A 23,401-nucleotide genomic window follows, 5' to 3' on the forward strand; every position below is an offset into this window, starting at 1 on the left:
AATGTAACTGGAAGCCACTGTGAAGACCTGAGGACAGGTGTGATGTGCTCCGATTTTCTGGTTCTGGTCAGAATCCTGGCAGCAGCGTTCTGGATTAGTTGCAAGTGTCTGACTGTCTTTTTGGGAAAGCCAGTGAGCAGTCTATTACAGTAATCCATCCAGATAAAAGCATGAACAAGTTTCTACTCTCAACATTATTACAAACAAAATATAGCCCCTATAAAATGTACAAGTTAGTTTGTGGTTTGGCCACTATTGTGATCAAAACAAAATTACATACTAGTATGAGTATACTGTCTATCATATACTCTCTCACACTTATTTATTACTGTAATTCAGAAATATATAAAACACATAACACATACAAAACATATAGCTGTTGGAATCTGTGCCATTTTGTTTTGATCACAATAGTGGCTAAAACCACTATCTTCTTATTTATGCCATCAAGGGACTCTAAACCACAGCGTCACAGTATTCCAGAAGCTTCTAGCTGGCACCGTCAGCAGGACAGAGGCATCTTTCTGCAGTGAGCGAGGACAGTATTCCAGACGTGTCTGTCCTGTGACCTGCTTGCGTTCTGGCTCCGGCTGCAGCCGCTCTCTGCATGTGTATTGTGTCAGCTGGGGAAACAGGAGCCCGTCAAAGAGAATCCCAGCAGGAAGCATTGCACAGCTGTTCTGGGGAACAGGATGTTTTCCTGAAAATTTACTTTTCTTATTTAAATTTCTACACTTAAAAAAACGTATTTTAAACAAAAAAATACTTATATTTGCTAAAAGTAAAATTTGTAGTTTTTCCTCAAAGTATAATTTAGTTTTGGTTCAAACTGTAACATTTGATTGAATCTAAATCAAAAATATGTATTATACTGACCATTATTCATTATTTTTACCTTATTTTTACCATGTTGATTTTTTAAATGTACAATTATTTCTCAAATTATAGTTTTAACTAGGTTGAAACACAAAAAAAAAAATGCAGTTTGATATGAATATGAAAATATTTATTCTGGCCAAATAAAAATAAATATACAACTCAAAGGTAAAATAATGCTTTTATACGCCATTGAATAACTTAAATACTTTTGGGGAAAAAATTAACTATAAAAATAAAGTTAAGTTGTAAGTTGGGCTACACTATAATGCTACAAATGAAAAAAATATTATTTTCAATAATGAGGCAAATATCTGCCGATGCTTTCAGCATGGCTATAAATGTTATGGAAGAAATGACATAATTCACATGACATGAAATCTGCTGATATAAAGTAAAAAAATATATTACTTTGAGAAGAACTAATTCTTTTTTTTTTTTTTTTTTTTTTTTGCTTTACGACAAATTTAATAAAACAGGTTAAAACCATGAACCACAATTTTTCACTTAATCCAAATTAAAAATAAATTTGAAATGAAAGACAAAGCAGTTTCACTTCTTTCAATGTAGTTCTAAACAATATTGGTGCTTTAATAAAAGCAAATGCTATAATATGAACATTTAAAAAATACAAAACCTTGACGTCTGTTTGACATCATTGATGCCCTTTTGACCACCAAAATAAATATACAGTTATTCATTATTGTTAAAGATTGGTGTCTGTGATGCAGTCCAGACACCGTTGTGTACATTTGATATAATATTCACTTTAATGAGTGATATGACTAAAAAGGGGTTATAAACAATTTTTTTTCTTAATTCAAACGAGTAGTGGCTTGGACCTGGAAACAGTTTTCCATCCTGACTTAACAAGCGGATTGTCTAGCCTTGCCTTGTTTCCTGACTTTTCCCTTGTTTCTCGTTTATGTTGTTTTGCCACTTGTATCGACCTCTTTGCCTGTGACCAAAACAATGATTTGGGATTTTCCTCATGATACAGTTTGCTCCTGTTTTGACCATTGCCTGCATTACTCTTAATAGGTAGTTTAGTAAAGTTAATAAACTGTATTTGGACCCTCAACTCTGTTGTACTCTGACTCACGTTACAACAATGTCCCATGACGTTGAGGTACATTGACACTCTCATGTCTTGTGCCTACTTATTAAATAAATAAATAAAAAGTATAGTCAATTTGTCACTTTTAAGACAATGGGTTTAATCACTTAAAAATAAAGTACCTATTCACTTTTTACATTGTAGAGTTGTGGCAGTTTAGGTGTAGGGATCAGGTTTGAATTAAAGTTTATTAAATGTAATTAGGTTTAGATAGTGTTTGCTTTCATTTAATTTGCCTCATTTATTTGACCTTTTTGCTTTGTTTTTGTTCACGTTATTTTCTATTACGTTATTATTATTATTATTTTTGGGTTTATAGTTTATTTTTTGTTGTTCTGGCAAAACAGGAAAACTGAATTTACAGACATACAGCATAAGATTAAATGTATTTTTTAAATGGCTCATCAAACTCTTCCATACATTTGGAAGTCATTATTTTAAAGAACCCAAACAACACCCCTCTCCCTCCCCCCCAAGCACAGACACGCTTGTTTGATGTTTTCCTTGTTTTAAGCCTGATGAAAAGGCTGCTCAGCCAAATGGACAGAAGCTATAAATTAGTTGGAAGTACAGAAGAAGCACCTTTAAGTTCAAAAGGGTCTCCGCACCTGGATGTGCTTATGATGACTTATTGAAGGAGGTCAGAGGTCGAGTCCATCTTTCCAGCACAATTTTAGATGTTATGTATAGAGCTCCAATTGTTCAGATAAGGCTGCTTATGGAAGTGTACATGTGTAAATTAAAGATATCAAACAGTCAACCCATATTTGTTTGTTAAATCCTTATTTGGGCGATGCAGTGGCGCAGTAGGTAGTGCTGTCACCTCACAGCAAGAAGGTCGCTGGTTCGACCCTTGGCTGAGACAGTTTCTGTGTGGAGTTTGCATGTTCTCCCTGTGTTCCTGTGGGTTTCCTCCGGTTGCTCTGGTTTCCCCCACAGTCCAAAGACATGTGAGACAGGTGAATTGTTTTAAAATTGTACTAGTGTATGGATGTTTCCCAGAGATGGGTTGCAGCTGGAAGGGCATCCGCTGCGTGAAACATAGTTGGCTGTTCATTCCGCTGTAGCGACCCCGGATTAATAAAGGGACTAAGCCGAAAAGAAAATGAATGAATGAATCCTTATTTGTCTATAAGGTGGAATCATGTGGTCAGGCTGATACAGTGTGGAGCTATCCTCCCTGTCTGAATCATTTTAATCATCATCACCCAGTTATTAATTATTTTTATTTTTTTTTGTAGTGTAGTGTCTCTTAAAATACTTCTTAACAACAATGTTTTAGACTGTAACATACTGTAGATAATAATAGTAAAATATTTGTTAATAGTCTCAAACATTCTTAAGTTCTTAAAATCAACAGGTTTTAAGAACTTAGGTGTATACTTTGCAACTATTGTTATTATATGAAATGCTAAAATTTGTTAAGATAAAACCAGAATTTAAATAACTGAATTTTATTCAAATGTCAAATATTTTTTGTTCTTTGTGTATTGGTTTATGTTTTATTTTTAAAATATTTAGATTTAGGTTTTATAAAAACAAATAAATTAGGAAATAGTCTCTTTGGGTGTTTTATTGAATTATTAAAAACCAAATGTAAGTCATTGTACAATGTATACTATATTAACAGTTGCTATATTTATTTTGTGATTCAGTAGTGTTTTCCCTACGCCGAAACACACACATGCGTGTGCGCGCCTGTCAAAAGTCCAATAAGATTTTTAACTGCTTTTTAAAGAAGTCATTTTCTATTTCAATTTATTCTAAAATGCTTTATTGGTATGAATAAATTATTCCTTTGATTTTAAAGCTGAATGCTTAGGATCATTACTCCTGTCTCAAGATTGTTAGAACATTTTCAGTTCCTGCTCAAATCAGTCTGTAAAAATAAAAAATATAGATTTATACATTTTTATATATTGTTATTCATCACTAATATCACCAACCACGTCAATATATAATTTCATACTTTTAGTAATTTTGTAATGACATAATTTTGTAAACTTTTCGACATCAAACGTAACAGTAACCCAAAAGACAGATAATGTCATAAGACATTAATAATAGGTTAGATTTAGGTCATCAGCATCTAAGATCAGTGTCATTTTGACGTTCAATAACAACGTGAAATGACATTGATATTTTTTTTAAATTTAGGTTGTGTTGAAAAGTGACCAAAATCCAACATCAGATAGATGTCATATTGGTAATGTAAACAAAACTTCAAGCTGTAACATCATTAGACATTGATATTTTTGCTTTGGAAAGAAATGCAATGTTTGTCTGACGTCAGACATGATGTCAGCCTGATGTTGGATTCTGATGTCAACCCAATCTTCATTTCCAAACAAAATGCAACTTTCACGATCACCAGCGATTTAGCATTTGCAGATCACTGGAGAACTACAAATAAGCCACAACAGATCCCATCAAGCACTTCACTCACACACCTGGTCCAGTTCTGTCCCTCACTGCACACACACAGTGGGAAAAAAATCATAGACTGATATGCTGCACTATTTATACACTATTTACACACACACAGTGTTGAGTCTTGTTATCCCGTAGCATTACAAAGTGTTCTATCCGCTTGTTAAGTGTGACATCACACCAAATGGCTTTTGGGTACAAGCACTTGTAAAAATAAACACTTTCAATGTAATGTAAATACTTAAAAAAATCACTATATATATATATATATATATATATATATATATATATATATATATATATATATATATATATATATACAGAATTAGCCCCCCTTTCATTTTTTTCTTCTCTTTTTTAAATATTAAAAGCAAAAAAAATTCACAGTATGTCTGATAATGTTTTTTTCTTCTGGAGCAAGTCTTATTTGTTTCATTTTGGCTAGAATAAAAGCAGTTTAAAATTGTTTAAACACCATTTTATGGACAAAACTATTAGCCCCTTTAGGCTAATGTTTTTTTCTGACTGTCTACAAAACAAACCATTGTTAAACAATAACTTGCCTAATTACCCTAACCTGCCTCGTTAACCTGATTAACCTAGTTAAGCCTTTAAATGTCACTGTAAGCTGTATAGAAGTGTCTTGAAAAATATCTCGTAAAATATTATTTACTGTCATCGAGGCAAAGATAAAATAAATCAGTTACTAGAGGTTATTAACTATTACGTTTAGAAATGTGTTGAAAAAAATCTTCTCTCTGTTAAACAGAAAACGGGAAAAAATAAACAGGGGGGCTAATAATTCAGGGGGGCTAATAATTCTGACTTCAACTGTATTAAACTACTATTCAACTACTGTGTACATCGTGATTTTATATAAAATCCAATTTAGTGTGTTATTTGACTAAAAAGTGGTCATAAATGAATATTTTCTCAATTCAAATGAGTAGCGGCTTTGACCTTGAAACAGTATTTCATTCGTCACCAATACGTCATGACTTAACAAGCAGATTGTCTAGCCTTGCCTTTTAGCCTGGCCCTTGTCTTGTTTCTCGTTTATGTTGTTTTGCTATTTGTATCGACCACTATGCCAGTGGCCACGATGACGATTTGGGATTTTCCTCATTGTTTGCTCCTGTTTCGACTATTGCCTGCATTACATCGACTGAGTTAACAAACTGTATTTAGACCCTCAACACTGTTGTACCCCAACTCACATGTTAAAGCAACGTCCCATAATGTTGGGGTACAAAGTCAGTCTGACGTCATGACGATGTCCTGTGCCTACTGGGACTTATTACAAATTGAAATTACTATAATAAAAAAATCCTGTTACATAATATACTTTATAGTGAAAAAGCTGTATGGATGACTATAAACAGAACAGACAGACTGTACAGAACAACTATTTAGAAAAGCAAATACTGTACTCACCACTGTACTCACCACTGTACAAAATCCATTTAGAATGAATTATAAAAACAACTGATTCAAAATAATGATAAAAATATATCAGACATCACAGTCTCTCATACAGTACATTCTGTAAAATTATATTATTACCCCTTCACGTGCCATAGTAGGTGATGCTTGAAATGCTGGAGTTCTTTGATGGTCTTAGGTTGTGACTAGGACGTTGTGGCTGCCACCTTTCCCTCTTCCAGCCATACACCTTGTTCGTCAGACTGAAAACCCAAGAAACTGAACAGTTGACTGACATTTCTCTGCCTTAAGATATAATTTATACTCATAGAGCCGGGTAAGGACCTCTGCAACATAATGGCGATGTCCGTCCAAGCTTCGGGAGTAGATAAGTATATAATCAATGTATACCAGGACAGTCTTATACAGGAACTCCCGAAGCACCTCGTTCATAAGATCTTGGTATACTAAGGGGGCGTAAGCTAGTCCATATGGCATGACAAGATATTCTAAGTGTTCGCTGGATGTGATGAAAGCCATCTTCCACTTGTGCCCCTCATGTATGAGGTTGTGGAGGTCAGACTTCGTGAAGACCCAAGCTCCATGAAGGCGTTCCCATGCTGTTGGGACAAGAGGAAGAAGATAGCAATTCTTGATTGTGATGTTGTTTAATCGATACAGAGTCCCCCATCCTTCTTGGATACAAAGAAGAAACTCAAAGCAGCAGGGGACATAAAAGGGTGGATGTATCCCGGAGAAAGAGCCTCTTCTATGTACTCCTCCATGGCATAATACAAATTGAAAGCACTAACAAATGTAAAATATCAATTAATTACAAAAAAAAACTGTTACATAACGGATATATTTTACTGCACAATTATAAACAGAACAGACGGACTGTACAGAGCATCCATTCAGAAAGCAAATATACTCAATAAAAAACCAAGAATTTCCTAGAACCTCACAGCCACTGTACAAAATCCATTTTGAACGAATCATAAAAAGAACTGATTCAAAAGAATGATAAAAATATATTGGACATCACTGTGTCTCATACAGTACATTCTGAAAAATGATATTATAACGCCTTCTCGTGCCATAGTAGGTGATGCTAGAAATACTGAAAGTGATAGTCTGGTCTATCTATATATACATTTCTTACTTTCCTGACCTGACTGCAAATTCTGAGTCATGCAACCTCAGAAAAGTTTGTAAGAAATGCTGCCATGTCACATTAAGTGTTATGCAACGTGAAAAGACACCTGGACTCTGCAATCCCCTCGTCAGATGGGATTAAACAGGGGGTCCTCTTACACTTCCCAGGAATCTGTACCATAGTCCCTTCCAGGAGACAGAATGTCACGGAGGGAAGTTCATGAGCTGCTCTGTCTGAATCAATGACAGAGAGAAAGCGAGCTGGAAATGTCCCGCGAGTCAGTATGCGCTGGTTCAGACCGGTTTCTCTTGCACAGCGCAGACATGTAAATAGCGGCCTGGAAATCTGCCAGCATTACTCACCATTCTCTCTTAAGGGCTAAAGAGAGAGAGAGAGAGAGAGAGAGAGAGAGAGAGAGAGAGAGAGAGAGAGAGAGAGAGAGATTGAGGAAGTGAGTGTGGGCTGTCGACTGACACTTCCCAGAGTCCATCAGTTTGTCTTTGTGTCAGCTTTCGCATGCTGTCAGATGCTGGTGTGGAGATGAGCTCATGAAGTGCACGGCTTTGAACTTTTGTTTTTTTGCTTTAATTTAAAAACCAAAAGTGGAGTTTTTTTTATTTAAGTACATTTAATTGAGTAAATTTAAGTTTGCTGTATTGATAGACTTGTTCTCAGAGATTTACTTGGTTATTTGATTGATTGGGTAGGTTGCTTGTTTTCGTATGTTCTGTTTGATGTGAAAATCACAGATACTTTGGCAACACATATGTACTGTAACATTTGTCATGCCAATAAAACAAGTTCGACTTGAATTAATTGATTGATTTGATTGACTAGGTGATTGAAATAATTATTAATCAATCCAAATTAATAGTTTGCTTGAGAAAATTTTAAAAATAGAAACAAATATTAATGGAACCTAACATTTTATGATACTTCTGTGGCATTTGTGTCTTTTTAAATATTGACCGTGCAGAAAAACACATGGGATTTCTGCTGGTATCAAGAAAATCTCATTTGTGCACTGTAAAAAATATCAGTAAAATTCATTTGGAAAAAATGACAGGTGTGGTTGCCAGAATTTTTCCAATAAAACACAATATAGAAACTGTAAAAAAAATTCCTTAAGGTTATGATAAACTGCTGTATTTCATTCATTTATATTGTTTTTGTGTAGGTTACAGATTTTTACTATAGCATTTTTACTGTTTTTTTACCGTAAAAAATTATTAAGAAACTAAAATTTCATGAGATACTCAACAGGACTTATCTAATTATGCATATTAAACCCTGACATATGGTAAGGAATATTATACACTCATAGGCTAAAGCAAAGTTCAGTCATTGTCATGAATTGTTATAAAAAATAACTTGTGGCGATGCAGTGGCACAGTAGGTAGTGCTGTCGCCTCACAGCCAGAAGGTTGCTGGGTAGCTGGTTCGAGCCATGTCTAAGTTGGCGCTTCTGTGTGGAGTTTGTTCTCCCTGCGTTTGCATGGGTTTCCTATGAGTGCTCCGGTTTCCCCCACAGTCCAAAGACATGCGGTACAGGTGAATTGGGTAAGCTAAATTGTCCATAGTGTATGAGCGTGTGCGTATAAATAAGTATGTGTGGATGTTTCCCAAAGATAGGTTGTGGCTGGAAGGGCATCCGCTGCATAAAAAACGTGCTGGATAAGTTGGCGGTTCATTCTGCTGTGGCGACCCCAGATTAATAAAGGGACTAAGCCGACAAGAAAATGAATGAATGAAAATAACTTGTAAAAAGAGATCCCAATTTAATCTTAGAATCAGTAAACTTTCAATATCTGCAAATCTCACAATGAATGATCGGTTATGTGTGTTTGTAAAGTTAGAATTGGTAAATGTTTAATATACATTCATTCATTCAGTCATTCATTCATGTTCTTTTCGGCATAGTTGCTTTTTTAATCTGGGGTCACCACAGCGGAATGAACCGCCAACTTATTTATCACGTGTTTTTACGCACCAGAGGCCCTTCTAGCTGCAACCCATTACTGGGAAAAATCCACACACACTTATTCACACACATCCACTTCGGATAATTTAACTTACCCAATGTTGAAAATACATTACCGGTTAAAAGTTTGTTCACTTGTTTTCGTAACATTGAAAACATTATGGTTTCCAAACATTTGATTGTCAGTGTACATGTTATTTATGTTATTTAATACATTGTCATACATTAAAGGGCACCTACGATGAAAATCAACTTTTGTAAGCTGTTTGGACAGAACTCTGTGTGGGTATGGTGTGTCCACAGTCATATTGGAGTGATATAAACGCAAGTCTCTTTTTTTTTTATTTCCTGACATTAAAAAAGCACCCAAAACCCTCCAATTTTGAGGCCCACTGAAACATGACGTAGGAGTGTGGTTTTCACTGCCCACTGAATTGATTGACAGGCACCATGTTTCTTAAAGAACTGAGATTGAAATATTTGTTACAACTTTCTGTAATTTTTATCAGTTTTGTCAGATTATAAGTTGAAAAAGTTTTAAAAACAGTGCATGTTTGTAATAAAATCGCTATAATTCTTAATTGTTATAATCATCACGGCCGCCTGTAGTCAGTAAACGCTAATATATGTGTGTGACTCATTTTTCAGAAAGGCTTAAATAAACTACACCAGAAATACATCAAATAAACTTATTTGATGTATTTGATGTAACTTATCACTGACTACTGTTATCTGAAGTAACGCAGGAGAAGCAGACATGCACATGGGAACGGTGGGCTGACAGAAGCAGCTCATTTTCATTTAAAGCTCCAGGGTACAAAAACCCTGTACGCAGACTTATTTTACATCTTGTAAACGAGATAAAATAGGTGCCCTTTAATTCATCAAAAATGCATTAAGTTCATCAAAGTTGGCAGTATTTACAATAATAAAAAAAAAAGATTTCAGTTCTGATGTAACCAAACTAATGTTTTCAGTGGTATTCACTCATTCATTCGTTCATTCATTCATTCATTCATTCATTCATTCATTCATTCATTCATTCATTCATTCATTCATTCATTCATTCACTCATTCATTTATTCATTAATTTTCTTTTCTGCTTAGTCCCTTTATTAATCTGGGGTCGCCAAAGCAAAATGAACCACCAACATATCCAGAATTTTTTTCTCAGTGGATGCCCTTCCAGCCGCAACCCATCTCTGGGAAACAACCATAAACACTCATTTACACTCATACACTACGGAAAATTTAGCCTACCAAATTCATCTGTAACACATGTCTTTGGACTGTGGGGAAAACCGGAGCACCCGGAGGAAACTCCACACAAAAATGCCAACTGACCCAGCCGAGGCTCGACCAGCGACCTTCTTGCTGTGAGGTGACAGCACTACCTGCTGCACCACTGCGTCACCATTTTCAGCATTAATATTGTAAAAAAAAATTTACTAAACATTAAATCTGAACATTAAATCTGAACATTATAATTTCTAAACAATAGTGTAGCTTTTACATTTAAAATGTTTTTAGGAGACAAAAATACACAGTTGTAACACTGTGTTTTGCTTTTTAAACTCAATAAATAAATAAATGAAATATTTCTGATCCCAAAGATTTAGATGGCAGTATCAATATTATTAAAATAACAGTCGTAATAGTAAAACATTTAGCTATTTATATAAGTTACTGTAAATATTTAACTGCCATTACTGTTTTGCTAGTAGGGATACAGCGGCAGGCAAAAGTTAGCAAGATCGTTTTCTTCTATTTATTAAATTACCCATTCGTTTTTTTATGTCTACATATATAATCCAGCCCTAAATGACCCCAATCAGTAATGTAAAAACAGTAGCCTAGTTATTGTTTTTACAAAAGTAAGTATTGTATGCACAACAACTGTATTGATGTGCGCATGCCCAATAGCTGGATATGTTCTGGACTTTACCTTACCAGATATGAAACTACTAAATTATGTCTTTCGAATAACACCTGTTTCTGTTTCTGTTTGATGTGTTGAGTGAATGAAATGGTGTACTGGTTAGCTTCATTTTGTATGTACTCCAGGTTTCACTTCTGAAACATGCCCAGGCCTGTGCCTCAGTAATACATGAATATAAACTTGTTCAACCAGACATATGTGGATTCCCCTGCTCCGACAGCATTTCTCAATATCTACACTACTGATCCACTACAGATTAGTCAGTTAGGCAGTAAACAACTACCTAAAGCTATTGTTCAAATATCCAAACCCTCTGCTAGTTTGTATTCATCGTACAGTAACGTTTCCCTCAAGTAAACAGCACTGTTGTAACTGTTGTTAAATGTCATTAAACTAAGTCATGTGTTGACCTTATTCTACAGTGCGCCGGTTTTTGCGATTGTTTTAGAATTTCTAGGAATAGGACAGAAAACAGTTAAACTACTTGCTTTACAAACAAGTATGTTCATGAATATACATAAAAAAGAAAATAATATAATAAGAAAATGTCAAGCAGCATAACAGGCTGTTTTAAAGATCTAAAAATCTATAAAAGTGAATGAGACCGGAAGTCTTGAGGCAAAAGATTCCTAGCTGTGCCCGCTAGCACGTGAAGGATGAGATCAAAACTAACAAACTCTTTAATTACAGTAATAAAGTACTGTAAAAATAATTAGTGTCCACAGATAGAAATGAACTAGCGGTGAATGTGCCACTGCTGGGTTGATAAGGGCATCTAGTAAACAGTTCTGTGTATGCAGCTATAGACAGTTCTGCTAACCACACTGAACTGTGACACAGCACACTTTAGGCATGGCACATGTGGACTGGAGCTTTATGTAATTCATAAAGAACACCGAAACTCTTTAAAATGCTTTAACTTTTCATTGATTGTTTGTTTTCTTCAATTTATATAACACAGGCCCGTAGCCAAGTGGGGTTCAGGTGGTTCGAAAGACCACCTTTTTTTCTTTCTTAAATATTTCCCAAATGATGTTTAACAGAGCAAGGACATTTTTACAGCATGTCTGATAATATTTTTGTTTCTGGAGAAAGTCTTAATTGTTTTATTTCAGCTAGGATAAAAGCAGTTTTTATAAAAAAAAAAAAAAAAAAAAAAAACAGGTCAAAGTTATTAGCTCCTTTAAGCTATACATTTTTTTTGATAGTCTGCAGAGTAAACCATTGTTATACAATGCATTCCCTAATTACCCTAACTTTTTAGTTAACCAAATTAACCTAGTTAAGACTTTAAATGTCACTTTAAGCTGTATAGAAGTGTCTTGAAAATATCTAGTAAAATATTATGTACATGGCAAAGAAAAAGTAAATCAGTTATTAGAAATTAGATACAAAAACTATTATGTTTAGAAATGTGTTGAAAAAAATATCTCTACGTTAAGCAGAAATTGGGGAAAAAATAAACAGATCAAATCAAATCAAATCACTTTCATTGTTACATCATGCTATGATGAGTAAAAAGCTTAGGTGCTGGATCCAGACAGTACAAAATACAGACAGTGCAAATAAAATGACAAACACAATGGCAAAATACAACAGCATACTCCTCAAAAAAAAAAAAAAAAAAAAGGCATTTAATTTGATTTCATTAACAAAACAAATTATCTACACTACCTGACAAAAGTCTTGTCACCTTTACAAGTTTTATGAATAATAAACAATAACTTAACTTTTAGTTGATCATTTGGTATTAGAAATGGCTATTATGAAAGGCAAAGGCCTCTAGATTACGCTTATTTTCCCAAAATAAAATATGATCATGCCTTAATTTTTAATTGTTTTATTAGAACAGTAAGGTCTGACTTTGCTTAGACAAAAGTCTTGTCACTTAACAGAAATAATGTACAGTATTAAAGATAAAGTCATGGTGCATTGGAAAAAGAATGATTATGACTCCCATGAGCTTGGATGACTGAATCCATACATCTGTACCGTTGTTGCCACTGGCTTGCATGGTTCAGGATCTGTAGAGCTGTGCATCGATGGATTTGCTCTTCAGTGTTTGGACTCTCAGTATTGAATATTAAACCACACTGAACTGAACTAAACTGAAATGAAACTAAACTCTGAAAACTGAACTACATTGTTTCAATTTACTATGATCTTCAATGTGACCCTGCTTTGACACAGTCTACATTGTTAAAGCGCTATAAAAATAAAGGTGAATTGAATTGAATCTTACTCCATTCTGAGTTAGGTGAATTGGATAATTGGCCAACTGGCTGAGCCAGGACTCAAACCAGCAACCCTCTTGCTGTGAGATGACAGTGCTAACCACTTAGCCACCTTGTTGGCCTTTAAGAGGGACAATTAAAACGAAATACTTTTGTACTTAAGTAACTTCAGAAAAGATCACTTTATCTTTTTTACTGTAGTAATATCTTATTAGGTTATAAGAGCTTGATTTGTGTACCTCGTCCATGTTACATATTGATTAAATGTTCACAGATTACATTATTTACACATTGAAAGTAACGCTTTTGTAACATATTATAGCACTGAACACCTGAGTTTAATTTTCCAGCTTCTTTGTTATTAATCAACAAGGGCTGGGATCATGACTCAGATTTTCTACAAAAGCACACTGACGTCCATTGTTTTTCTTTTTAAACAAATAGTATAACTGGACAATTGATTAAAAGCTCATTAGAAGGAATAGAGTTCATCTGTTTTCGTGTTAGCTAACATTAAAAACTTTGGAGTCAAAAGAGAGACCAATTAAGCATGTTTATCATACTAGTGATGAGGTTCCAGTTAGACATCAGGGATTTTTGAATCGAACAGAACGGAGCAAGTGGTCTGCCAACTGTTTCTCAAAGTAAGAAGTGTCTGCCCTTCTCGTGACCTTTTTTTGAGCTTTTCAGTAAACAGGTCCTATATTAAACCTTTAGCGCTCTCTTGCGGTTTTTATTGTAACTGTGCAGCTGTTTTAAAGGGATAGTTCGCCCAAAAATAATCACTCTGTCATATTTTACTCACCAAAAATGTTCAAAACCAGTTAGATTATTTTTTGTGGTGTAAAAACAACAGAAGGACGTTGAAAACTTTAACAATTGACTTTCAAAGTATTTGTTTTTTTTCTATGGAAGTCAACCCTTACAGGTTTCAATCATTCTTCAAAATATCATTAATAAATATTTTTTGTATATAAAAAAAAAAAACAAGCAAACAAACTCAAACTAGTATGAAAAGGATAATGATGACAACTTTCATTGCTGGGTGAATTGTCTTATTTTAATATTTATTCAATAAAACATTCTAGTGTCTATTTCATTTTCTTTCTGAGATTTATTATTTAGATACTAATATCTTATCTGTTACATGCAACATATACTTATTCTCTACGGTGACTGAGGGAGCTTAACTTACCTATAGTATTTGAATGCAGCCTTTATGATGCAAGCTGAGATTGCATCACTCAGCGATGCAATGTCAGACACAATGCACTCAATTTAGTGAGGGACGTCATTGGGTAGGGTTAGTGGGTGGGGTTAGGTAAGCGCATTAAAATGCATTGGATGCAGCTCAAATTGTACTGCATCAGGTCTCCATCAAGACCCCTCTCTAATATGCTGCAACTTACGAAAACACATGCAATTACAAAAAACAGCAGCAAATGTAGAAAAGATCTTTATATGTTTGACAGTAAAATGTGCTGCATTTTCTCACAACGCAAACAATTTAATCAATTGCACTGCATTTTCACACAATACAAATGAATAAAATGGGCTGCATTTTCTCATAACAAAAGCAAATGAATAAAATGCGCTGCATTTCCTCACAACACAAACAAATTAATAAACTGCACTGCATTTTCTCACAACACAAATTAATAAACTGCACTGCATTTTCTCACAACACAAACAAATTAATAAAATGCGCTGCATTTTCTCACAACACAAACAAATTAATAAAATGCGCTGCATTTTCTCACAACACAAACAAATTAATAAAATGCGCTGCATTTTCTCACAACACAAATTAATAAACTGCACTGCATTTTCTCACAACACTTGCAAAAAAAACGGAACACAACAGAATGTTTCAAGGGGACTCTAAAAATGTGACGAACGCTGCTGTGTTGTGACTATTGCTGGGTCCCATTTCGCATTCTATCCATCCTAAAAAGTATTCGAAAATAAAATTAGTATGTGCCAAACCATATGTTGAAAAGAGAATGCCAAAGGTTCTTGGATGATTTAATATTTTTGGCAAAAATTCGAAGAGTCGAAACATCCATACTCTAACAGCTAATATTGCCCACAATATACATTGCATGTTTGATTTAATTAAAATTACAGATTCCGGTAAAACATGTTAATAAACTACAAACATGGCAGATGCATGTGACCAACTATCAAGTGGAGAGGCTTTGGTAAAGTTGTTTGAATGACTGTTAATTAATATCTAACCAACTGGAACATGTTTAAAGCCCATTTTCCGTGTTATATTTAATCAACAACAATGTGAACTTACATGAAGATATGTTTGGACAACTTCTGAATGCATAATTGCCCAAAGACCTGAGAAGTTTTCTCTGCATAAAAGACTCGCGAATGGCAGATTATTCTGCTGCTGCTTCTCCATAAAGTTAACCTCCACTCCACAGCTGCCCTGTCCTGACCTATTCATGCATCTCTAAGGACCGAGCTGTCCCGGGAGAAGCTTGCTAATATACAGAATTGGACTCAAGGCCTTCTGGGCGTTCAAAGCATTTGCAGACCTGGACAGATTTGTCCAGCCCATCACCCCCTTGTGCTGGAAAAGGGATTCATTCTCCCTATGAGCTATCAACCAAGGCTGAACCTGGACGGGGGCGTCCCGCGAGTCACTTTTAACACTCAAGGCAGGGATAGTTTGTCCCAATTGGAACGTAGCCAAGGCAGAACCTGGACGAGGGCATCCCACGTGACACTTTTAACACACAAGTTAGGGCTAATCTGTCCCAATCGGAACGTAGCCAAGGCAGGACCTGGACGCAGCAGGCATACAGCGTTGAACTAAGAAGACAGGGCTCATTTTTGTCCCCACTGAATTTACTTTTACCACACAGATAATAAATAAAAGGAATAATGAAGACACTGAACACCATTTGACCGTTAAGTTGTACAATATTTATTCAGGACGATTCAGAGTCTTCTGTTTGTTCGAGCGGGCGAGCGCCCTGGCTTTTCCCTTTGGCAGGGCGCCATGGCAGCGTCCTCCTGCTGGTTCCCTCCTGGAAAAGAGACACATAAAGGGAAGTTAGCCAATGCCACACGTTCTGCTGTCCACGCCAAAGAGAATGTGATTTTTACCAGGGGAGAGACGGAAGTCTCCGTCCTCTTGCGCCCTTTCCGCGGGGGGCTTTCAGTGCCCGCTGCCTCCCCATCCTCCTCCTCCTCCTCCTCCTCCTCCTCCACCAGGGCCCTTTCAAAGAGTCTGCGGCGCTCGCGTGCTTGGAGAGGTCCGAGGTGAAGTGCGTAGAACTTATCTGAGGTTGAAGTGTCATGGCACATGAATTGCGCCACCTTGTGGCGATCCTCTGAAGAGTGTGCATTCTTTGCCTGCATCGGAGAGAGACAGAAGTTTGATTAGGATAGAAGCCGCCGCTGGTAGTTACAGGGGCGTCACAATGCCTACTCACATGAGTCGCGATCGCAGTGCGTACGTCAGTAAAGGTGGGTTTGCCTGGAAGGCCCATACTGAGCCAAGCAGACTGAAAGTACTTGTTCAGGGTCCGACAAGGACTGGCTCTGGAAGTGAAAAAGAAATAGGTAGCCTGGCTCCCTCCGGGGAGACCAGCCCGCAGCGCCAAAAACCTGCGGAACCAGCTGTATTCCTCCCTGTTTAGGGACAGCTGAGCCGCCCCAAAGGCTCTGTTTGTTTTGTGAGTGGTAATCTGCCATCAGAGAACAAGCAGTGAGTGAGTGAGTGAGTGAGTGAGTGAGTGAGTGAGTGAGAGAGAGAGCATGCTACTGGTGACCCCCACCTTACTTGCGCCATACTCACGTTAATGACATAAGCAGACTCGTCGGGGCTTCTGGAGGCCTCTTCAACCTCCTGGATTGTGAGATTCTGGAAGACTCCACAGCGGTGCCCAGAGATGGAGGTTAGGTAGCCAGTCAGAAAGCCATAGAAGCGCCACTGTTGCCTAGTGCTTGGGTTGGATTCGAGGCTATCTGGTGAAAGACATTAGACAGATTAGACCACCGACGGTTCTATTTCCTTTCTGGGTCACCAACAGCTCTTGGCTGCTGGTGACTTGTACTCCGGGGCGCCAGCAGCTCAAACAACAGCTGCTGGTGGCCCGGAGAGGAAATGTGCGTTTCTTCTTCAGGGGCACCAGCAGTTCATGGACTGCTGGTGCCCCTGAAGAAGAAACGCACAACTCCTCTCCGGGTCACCAGCAGCTGTTGGTTCATCCAGCCACGTCTGTCTGCCCCTCTCCACGTCGGTCTGCCCCCCTTCCCCCCCGAATGAGTCCCATTCGCGGGGGAGAGGGGCAGACAGACGTGGCTGGATGAACCAAGGGCTGTTGGTGCCCCGGAAGAACGAACAGGGGGAATCGCTGGAACGGCGGAAGGGCTTGCTTACCTAGCAGGGCGGGAATTTTCCTCCCAGCGGTCCGGTGACAGCGCACCAGACTGGCCTTGGGGATCAGTCGGCTTTCCTTCGCCTGCTTGGTCCTTACCTCGTGCACGACGACATCCCGGCGTATGCCGCGGATGAGGGCTCTGACCTCCCTTCGAATCAGAACCAGAGCCGTGCTGGAGAGCTGACAGGCGGCCGGCGGCGTCTCCGAGAGGTAGTCTAGGAACTGAGCCACGTTCTTCAGGTAGTGCTGCCTGGTGGGCTCGGCCATGCGCGTCTGACCTAGCCGGGCGGCCCACGCTCGGATTCGGGCTGGTTGGTTGAGGAAAAGGAAGTCCCCTGGCTCCGCGGTGCCCCTGGCCATGTAACCCAGGAAGGCTTTGATTCTCCCCAGCTTCGAAGTGACGTTGTTCCGCAGGCGCGCGGTGGGCTCGCTGCCCAGTTGGTACCCTTCGAACTCCCCCAAGAGAAGGTCTGTGGAACGAGCACAACCAAGAGTCAACTTCCCCGAAGGCACACAGCCAGCAGAGCGACAGTGACGTGCCTGAAATATACTCAACTCAGCGCGGGGACGTGGTCCGGGAACGGGTAGGGTTCCAAAGCCTCCGGAGGCTCGGGGGGCGTCGGACCTCCGGCCGCGCCTCGCCCGGGAGCCGGTGGTGCAGGTGGCTACCTGGTTCTCCTCGCCCTCTTCCTCCTCCTTCTCCCCCCTTCTCCCTTCCTCAGCTCCCGGTAGAGGCGTGTGATCTGGAGCAGGGTGGACCGCATCTTGGTAACCTGTTTCCCCAGGTCCGTGAGCTGAGCCTGTATGCGCTCGGTGGCGCGCCTGCAGCCGCGGTCGGCGCACGGGTGGCCGGCCTCTGGGTCCTCCGAGTCCCGCTCCCCCTCGGAGGACGATGCTAGCTGGGACACGACAGGGATTGCAGGCTGGGTGGACCGCAGCCACTGCAACTCCCGAGCTACTTTCCGGCGTTTCGCCCTCCCCATAGCCTCTTTCCTTCCCGAGGTCGAGAGCTCCGCGTGCTGCCTCAAGTGCCTGTCTAGGCGGGCTGGCGTCCGGCGACAGCCCGGGACCGGGCACGGTGTCTCCCGCGTGTCCACGCGGCCGGCGGCCAGCGCGAGCAGCAGCCGCTTCTCGTCCGAGTTGGCCACCTTGTGAACGGCCGTCAGGTGAGGCGCAAGCCGGCTGTAGACGTTGAAGCATAGGGCACATTCAGCCATGACCGTGCTAGAGCCAATGCAGAGGGGGAAAGGGGCCCGCACGCCACGTGCGGCGGTTAATAAGCGGCCGGAGGCGGCGTCCACTTCCGCGTCATGACGTTGGTGGACCCGTATTTCTTAAAGGGGAAGGACACCCCCCCCGCACCAGGAGGTGTAAACCGATGCCCTACGGAGATCCATTCGGTTCAAGCTTTCTTTTGTTACGACTTCTCAAGCAGGGGGGAGAGGGGTGTCCACCTCACTCCCTTCCCCCCTTTTCAAAGGAACCAGAGGGGGTGTCCCGTTAAACAATGCACCCCACTGCCCCTTCATCGTTGCCCCGGTCAGCGGTTCGACACCTCTCTCTCTTGTCACGACTCGAGTTGGGGAAGGGGTGTCCCACCTCACTCCCTATCCCCCCTTCATTTTGCTGTTCTGGCCAGCGGGAGCTTTTCCACAGCCATTCACGTTCACTTTTTCCACCCCAAAACGGGGATTGTTTGAGCCCCATTGGGGGGGGGGGGGGGGGGACAGCTCCACACGCGCCAGCCGCGGGAGCTTTTGTGACCTGCTACAACCAACATGGAATACGCACCAACCATCGAAAGGGGGGTCCAGACAGCCCGTAACCCCGGCACCACTGACCCTGGCACGTTTCACCTCGCCGGAGTCCACTAGCTTCCCCTCCCAACCAACCACCCTCACTCCCCCGGGAGCAGGGTAGGCGGGGTGTGGGTCAGCCGGGAGCCAGCAAGGATAAACCCAGGGGGTGGGCGGCGTTGCGGGCGGACGGACGGGATGCAGACGCACACACTCGGGCGGGGGTAGAATCGAAGCCCACACCAGCTCGTTCCCTACGCTGCCCCTGGGGCCTCGATTCACCACGCCGGGTGACTCGACCGAACCCACCGAACATCCCCCAGCCCTCGCAGGGCGTGGGGGGCGGGGGCACGGGCCGAGTATCGGCGCGGGGGAAATGGAGTCCAGGGGGGCGGGCTGGCGGGCGGGCTGAGCAGCAGACAAGCTCTGGGTCATTTAGCCAGACGGGCCATCTGGGTCCTTTACCCACAGATCGGGGCGGGAAGGGGGGGCGCTGTGTGCGGAGGGACACCCCCACGCCTCCCTGATACAGCGCCCAGGACGGGGAGGATCTGCCACACCCATAGAGGCCGACCCCATTGGTGCTTTGGGGGGCCTGGGTGGGGGCCTAGCCCCTGGGGCGCCACACTAACTCCTATCGATCAGTCACCGTGGGGTCTGGCGACTGGACTGTCAGAGACTAAGTCCATATTTTTACGCCTTCCCCGAAACCCTGATGGCAGGTCAGAGATTGTGGGTGTCGGGCAAAAACCTCCAGGCGCGGGACGTCCCGACAAGTAGGCCGGGAAGGGTGGTCTCCCGTCGGGCATGGTTTGGTGGGCTCGGGCCTGGGTCTAACCAACGCCCCGGTGAGCGCCAGGCATAACGTATTCCTGTTGGACCTTTGGCGCTAGATGCGTAAAGATGTGCCGCTGGTGAACCATCGATGGAGCCGCTGGTGAACCATTAATGGGGGCCTCTGAGATCCAGCGTTGGGGAGGCCTGTGCCCCGCGCGCTCTGCCCGGGGCACACACACCCTTCTTGGGGAGCGAGCCCAGCCCCTGGGGCCTCTGAGATCCAGCGTTGGGGAGGCCTGTGCCCCGCGCGCTCTGCCCGGGGCACACACACCCTTCTTGGGGAGCGAGCCCAGCCCCTGGGGCCTCTGAGATCCAGCGTTGGGGAGGCCTGTGCCCCGCGCGCTCTGCCCGGGGCACACACACCCTTCTTGGGGAGCGAGCCCAGCCCCTGGGGCCTCTGAGATCCAGCGTTGGGGAGGCCTGTGCCCCGCGCGCTCTGCCCGAGGTACACGCACTCTCCGGCGGCAAGCGCTGGTACCAAAGGACCCCCTAGATTTGCACCTAATCACCAGCCGTGCCCGGGCACCCCACTATTAAGCCCGGGGACACTAACTCCTCCAAACCGCATGGATCAGACAGACGTGCTGCTGGTGACCCAACTGGCCAAGACGTACCGCTGGTGGCCCAATCGGTCTTTGGGTTTGTGAATGGGTCACCACCGGCCCTGGGCTCGTGTATGGGGCACCAGCCGCACGTCGTTTTAGCCTCCGTCAGCGGTGGGGTCTTACGTTTGCTGCGGAAATATGAGCGCTGGGAGGCGGCTTAGCAGCTCAGCAATGGACCCCTAGCTCCCCCGGGTTCGAACGCATCTCCTGGGGCTTCTTTGATTGCCTTTGAGGCCTGGGTCTTTGGCTGAACCAGGGCAGTTACGCGCACCTAGCTCCCCCGGGTTCGAACGCATCTCCTGGGGCTTCTTTGATTGCCTTTGAGGCCTGGGTCTTTGGCTGAACCAGGGCAGTAGGGCGCACCTAGCTCCCCCGGGTTCGAACGCATCTACTGGGGCTTCTTTGATTGCCTTTGAGGCCTGGGTCTTTGGCTGAACCAGGGCAGTTACGCGCACCTAGCTCCCCCGGGTTCGAACGCATCTCCTGGGGCTTCTTTGATTGCCTTTGAGACCTGGGTCTTTGGCTGAACCAGGGCAGTTACGCGCACCTAGCTCCCCCGGGTTCGAACGCATCTCCTGGGGCTTCTTTGAATGCCTTTGAGGCCTGGGTCTTTGGCTGAACCAGGGCAGTTGCGCGCACCTAGCTCCCCCGGGTTCGAACGCATCTCCTGGGGCTTCTTTGATTGCCTTTGAGGCCTGGGTCTTTGGCTGAACCAGGGCAGTTGCGCGCACCTAGCTCCCCCGGGTTCGAACGCATCTCCTGGGGCTTCTTTGATTGCCTTTGAGGCCTGGGTCTTTGGCTGAACCAGGGCAGTTACGCGCACCTAGCTCCCCCGGGTTCGAACGCATCTCCTGGGGCTTCTTTGATTGCCTTTGAGGCCTGGGTCTTTGGCTGAACCAGGGCAGTTACGCGCACCTAGCTCCCCCGGGTTCGAACGCATCTCCTGGGGCTTCTTTGATTGCCTTTGAGGCCTGGGTCTTTGGCTGAACCAGGGCAGTTACGCGCACCTAGCTCCCCCGGGTTCGAACGCATCTCCTGGGGCTTCTTTGATTGCCTTTGAGGCCTGGGTCTTTGGCTGAACCAGGGCAGTAGGGCGCACCTAGCTCCCCCGGGTTCGAACGCATCTCCTGGGGCTTCTTTGAATGCCTCTGGGGCCTGGTTCGATCAACCGCGAAATTGGAAATTGCACTAAGTCCTTCATATGTGTCTGTTATCGAAAACTTGACGGCAGGTCAGCGAAACCCAGGGACGCGCTACCCCCCCCTCCAGGCGCGGGTCATGCCGGAGAGAGTGGTCTCTATCCGGGCATGGCTTGGTGGGCTCTCCCCTGGGTCTAACCAACGCCCCCGGTGAGCTTATCCATAGCGTTTGCCAGCGGTCGTTCCAAAGACCCCCCCCGCTAGAGACCCACCATCCCCCAAATGAGTGTTAGTTGTTTCAAACAGCAAAAAAATAAAATCAATGCATTTCGCTTTCAAAATGAATTTTTTTTACTTTCTCTAATAAGGTAATTAAATGTGAAGGAAATGTGCATGATGTGTCAAGATGATTGACAGGGGACGTAACTAAGCAACATAACGATCTGCTTACAAGGAAGTAGAATGTCCCAAAGCTTGCATACTTAGTTACTTAAAAATAAATAAATAAAAATAATGTTAGGCCTACATACTTCTAGGGTATAGTATATGTTTGTGAATTGGGACGCAGCAATAATCTCACTTGAATTTAAAACGACACTCACCAAAGTGGCACAATTTGGATCAACGCTTAAAAGGGGCAGTTTCAAAGAGTTATTAAACATTGTCGTGTGGGACATATTGAGCTGCAAATTCACAAACACAGTCTAAGGACATCAGAGACTTATTTTACATCCTGTAAAAATAGGCAAAATAGTGTCACACCCAGTCTTCCTTGTGTGTTATGTTTTCAACATTTGACCTTCCCATGTGCCCCTTTGTTCCCGTTCCCGCCATTTGTTATGTTCATCTATGTCACCTGTGTTCATCCCGTGTATATAATCATTGTCAACATCCCCAGTGTATTTAAGTCCCTGTGTTTAGTCATTCGTTGTCCGGTATTCTCTCTGTTGATGTCTCATTTGTTGCTTGTCTTCACCCCATGTTCTTCCTTGTAAGTTATTATAATAAATCTATGTGTTTTGATAATCTTGCGAGCCTGTGCCTTTCTCAGTACAAATAGGTCCCCTTTAATGATTACAGGTTTGCAACATTCTTTAAAATGTCTTTTTTTTTTTATTCAACAGAAACAAAAATCAAACAAGTGAAGTTTCCTGTTTAAGTTAAGTTCCTACGACCTTCCAATGGTAAAGGTTACTCATACTCAAAATTGGAGCTCTGCTTTTGACCCATCCAACAGGTATGGAGCAAGTAAAGGACACGGTAATAAGGATGATCGCTTTCATTGTTGGGTAGATTAGATCTTTAATATTTATTCAATACAACATTCTAGTGTTTATTTTCTTTTTGAGATTTATTATTTACATACTAGCATTTTCTTTGTTACATGCAACATACTTATTCACTAGCTAGGACTTCATTTTTAGGTACACTGTTAACAATATTTGTAAATCACAGTATTTAACTGT

The 23,401-nt window shown here is 41.9% G+C and overlaps 1 protein-coding gene and 2 long non-coding RNA genes across 3 annotated transcripts in view; all 3 read right to left on the reverse strand.

The window, feature by feature from the left end:
* The window catches only part of LOC147834759 (uncharacterized), a 436,363-nt gene that overhangs the window by 59,353 nt on the left and 353,609 nt on the right, over positions 1-23,401 (reverse strand). The window lies entirely within an intron of this gene.
* LOC141376693 (uncharacterized) lies at positions 5,724-7,236 on the reverse strand. Its single transcript, XR_015502177.1, has 2 exons — positions 7,108-7,236; positions 5,724-6,652 (listed from the first exon to the last, which is right to left on the reverse strand). It is a non-coding gene; the product is annotated as an uncharacterized LOC141376693 (long non-coding RNA).
* On the reverse strand, positions 16,073-18,218 carry LOC141376692 (uncharacterized). Its single transcript, XM_087272925.1, has 6 exons — positions 18,115-18,218; positions 17,558-18,028; positions 16,973-17,142; positions 16,608-16,862; positions 16,279-16,527; positions 16,073-16,199 (listed from the first exon to the last, which is right to left on the reverse strand). The coding sequence occupies exons 2-6, from the start codon at positions 17,916-17,918 to the stop codon at positions 16,101-16,103; spliced, it is 1,134 nt and encodes a 377-aa protein (XP_087129051.1). The 5' UTR covers positions 17,919-18,028; positions 18,115-18,218; the 3' UTR covers positions 16,073-16,100.

This window comes from Danio rerio, chromosome 11 (genome assembly GCF_052040795.2).
Source record: "Danio rerio strain M-AB ecotype USA chromosome 11, GRCz13ab, whole genome shotgun sequence".
In the NCBI taxonomy this organism is placed as follows: domain Eukaryota; kingdom Metazoa; phylum Chordata; class Actinopteri; order Cypriniformes; family Danionidae; genus Danio; species Danio rerio.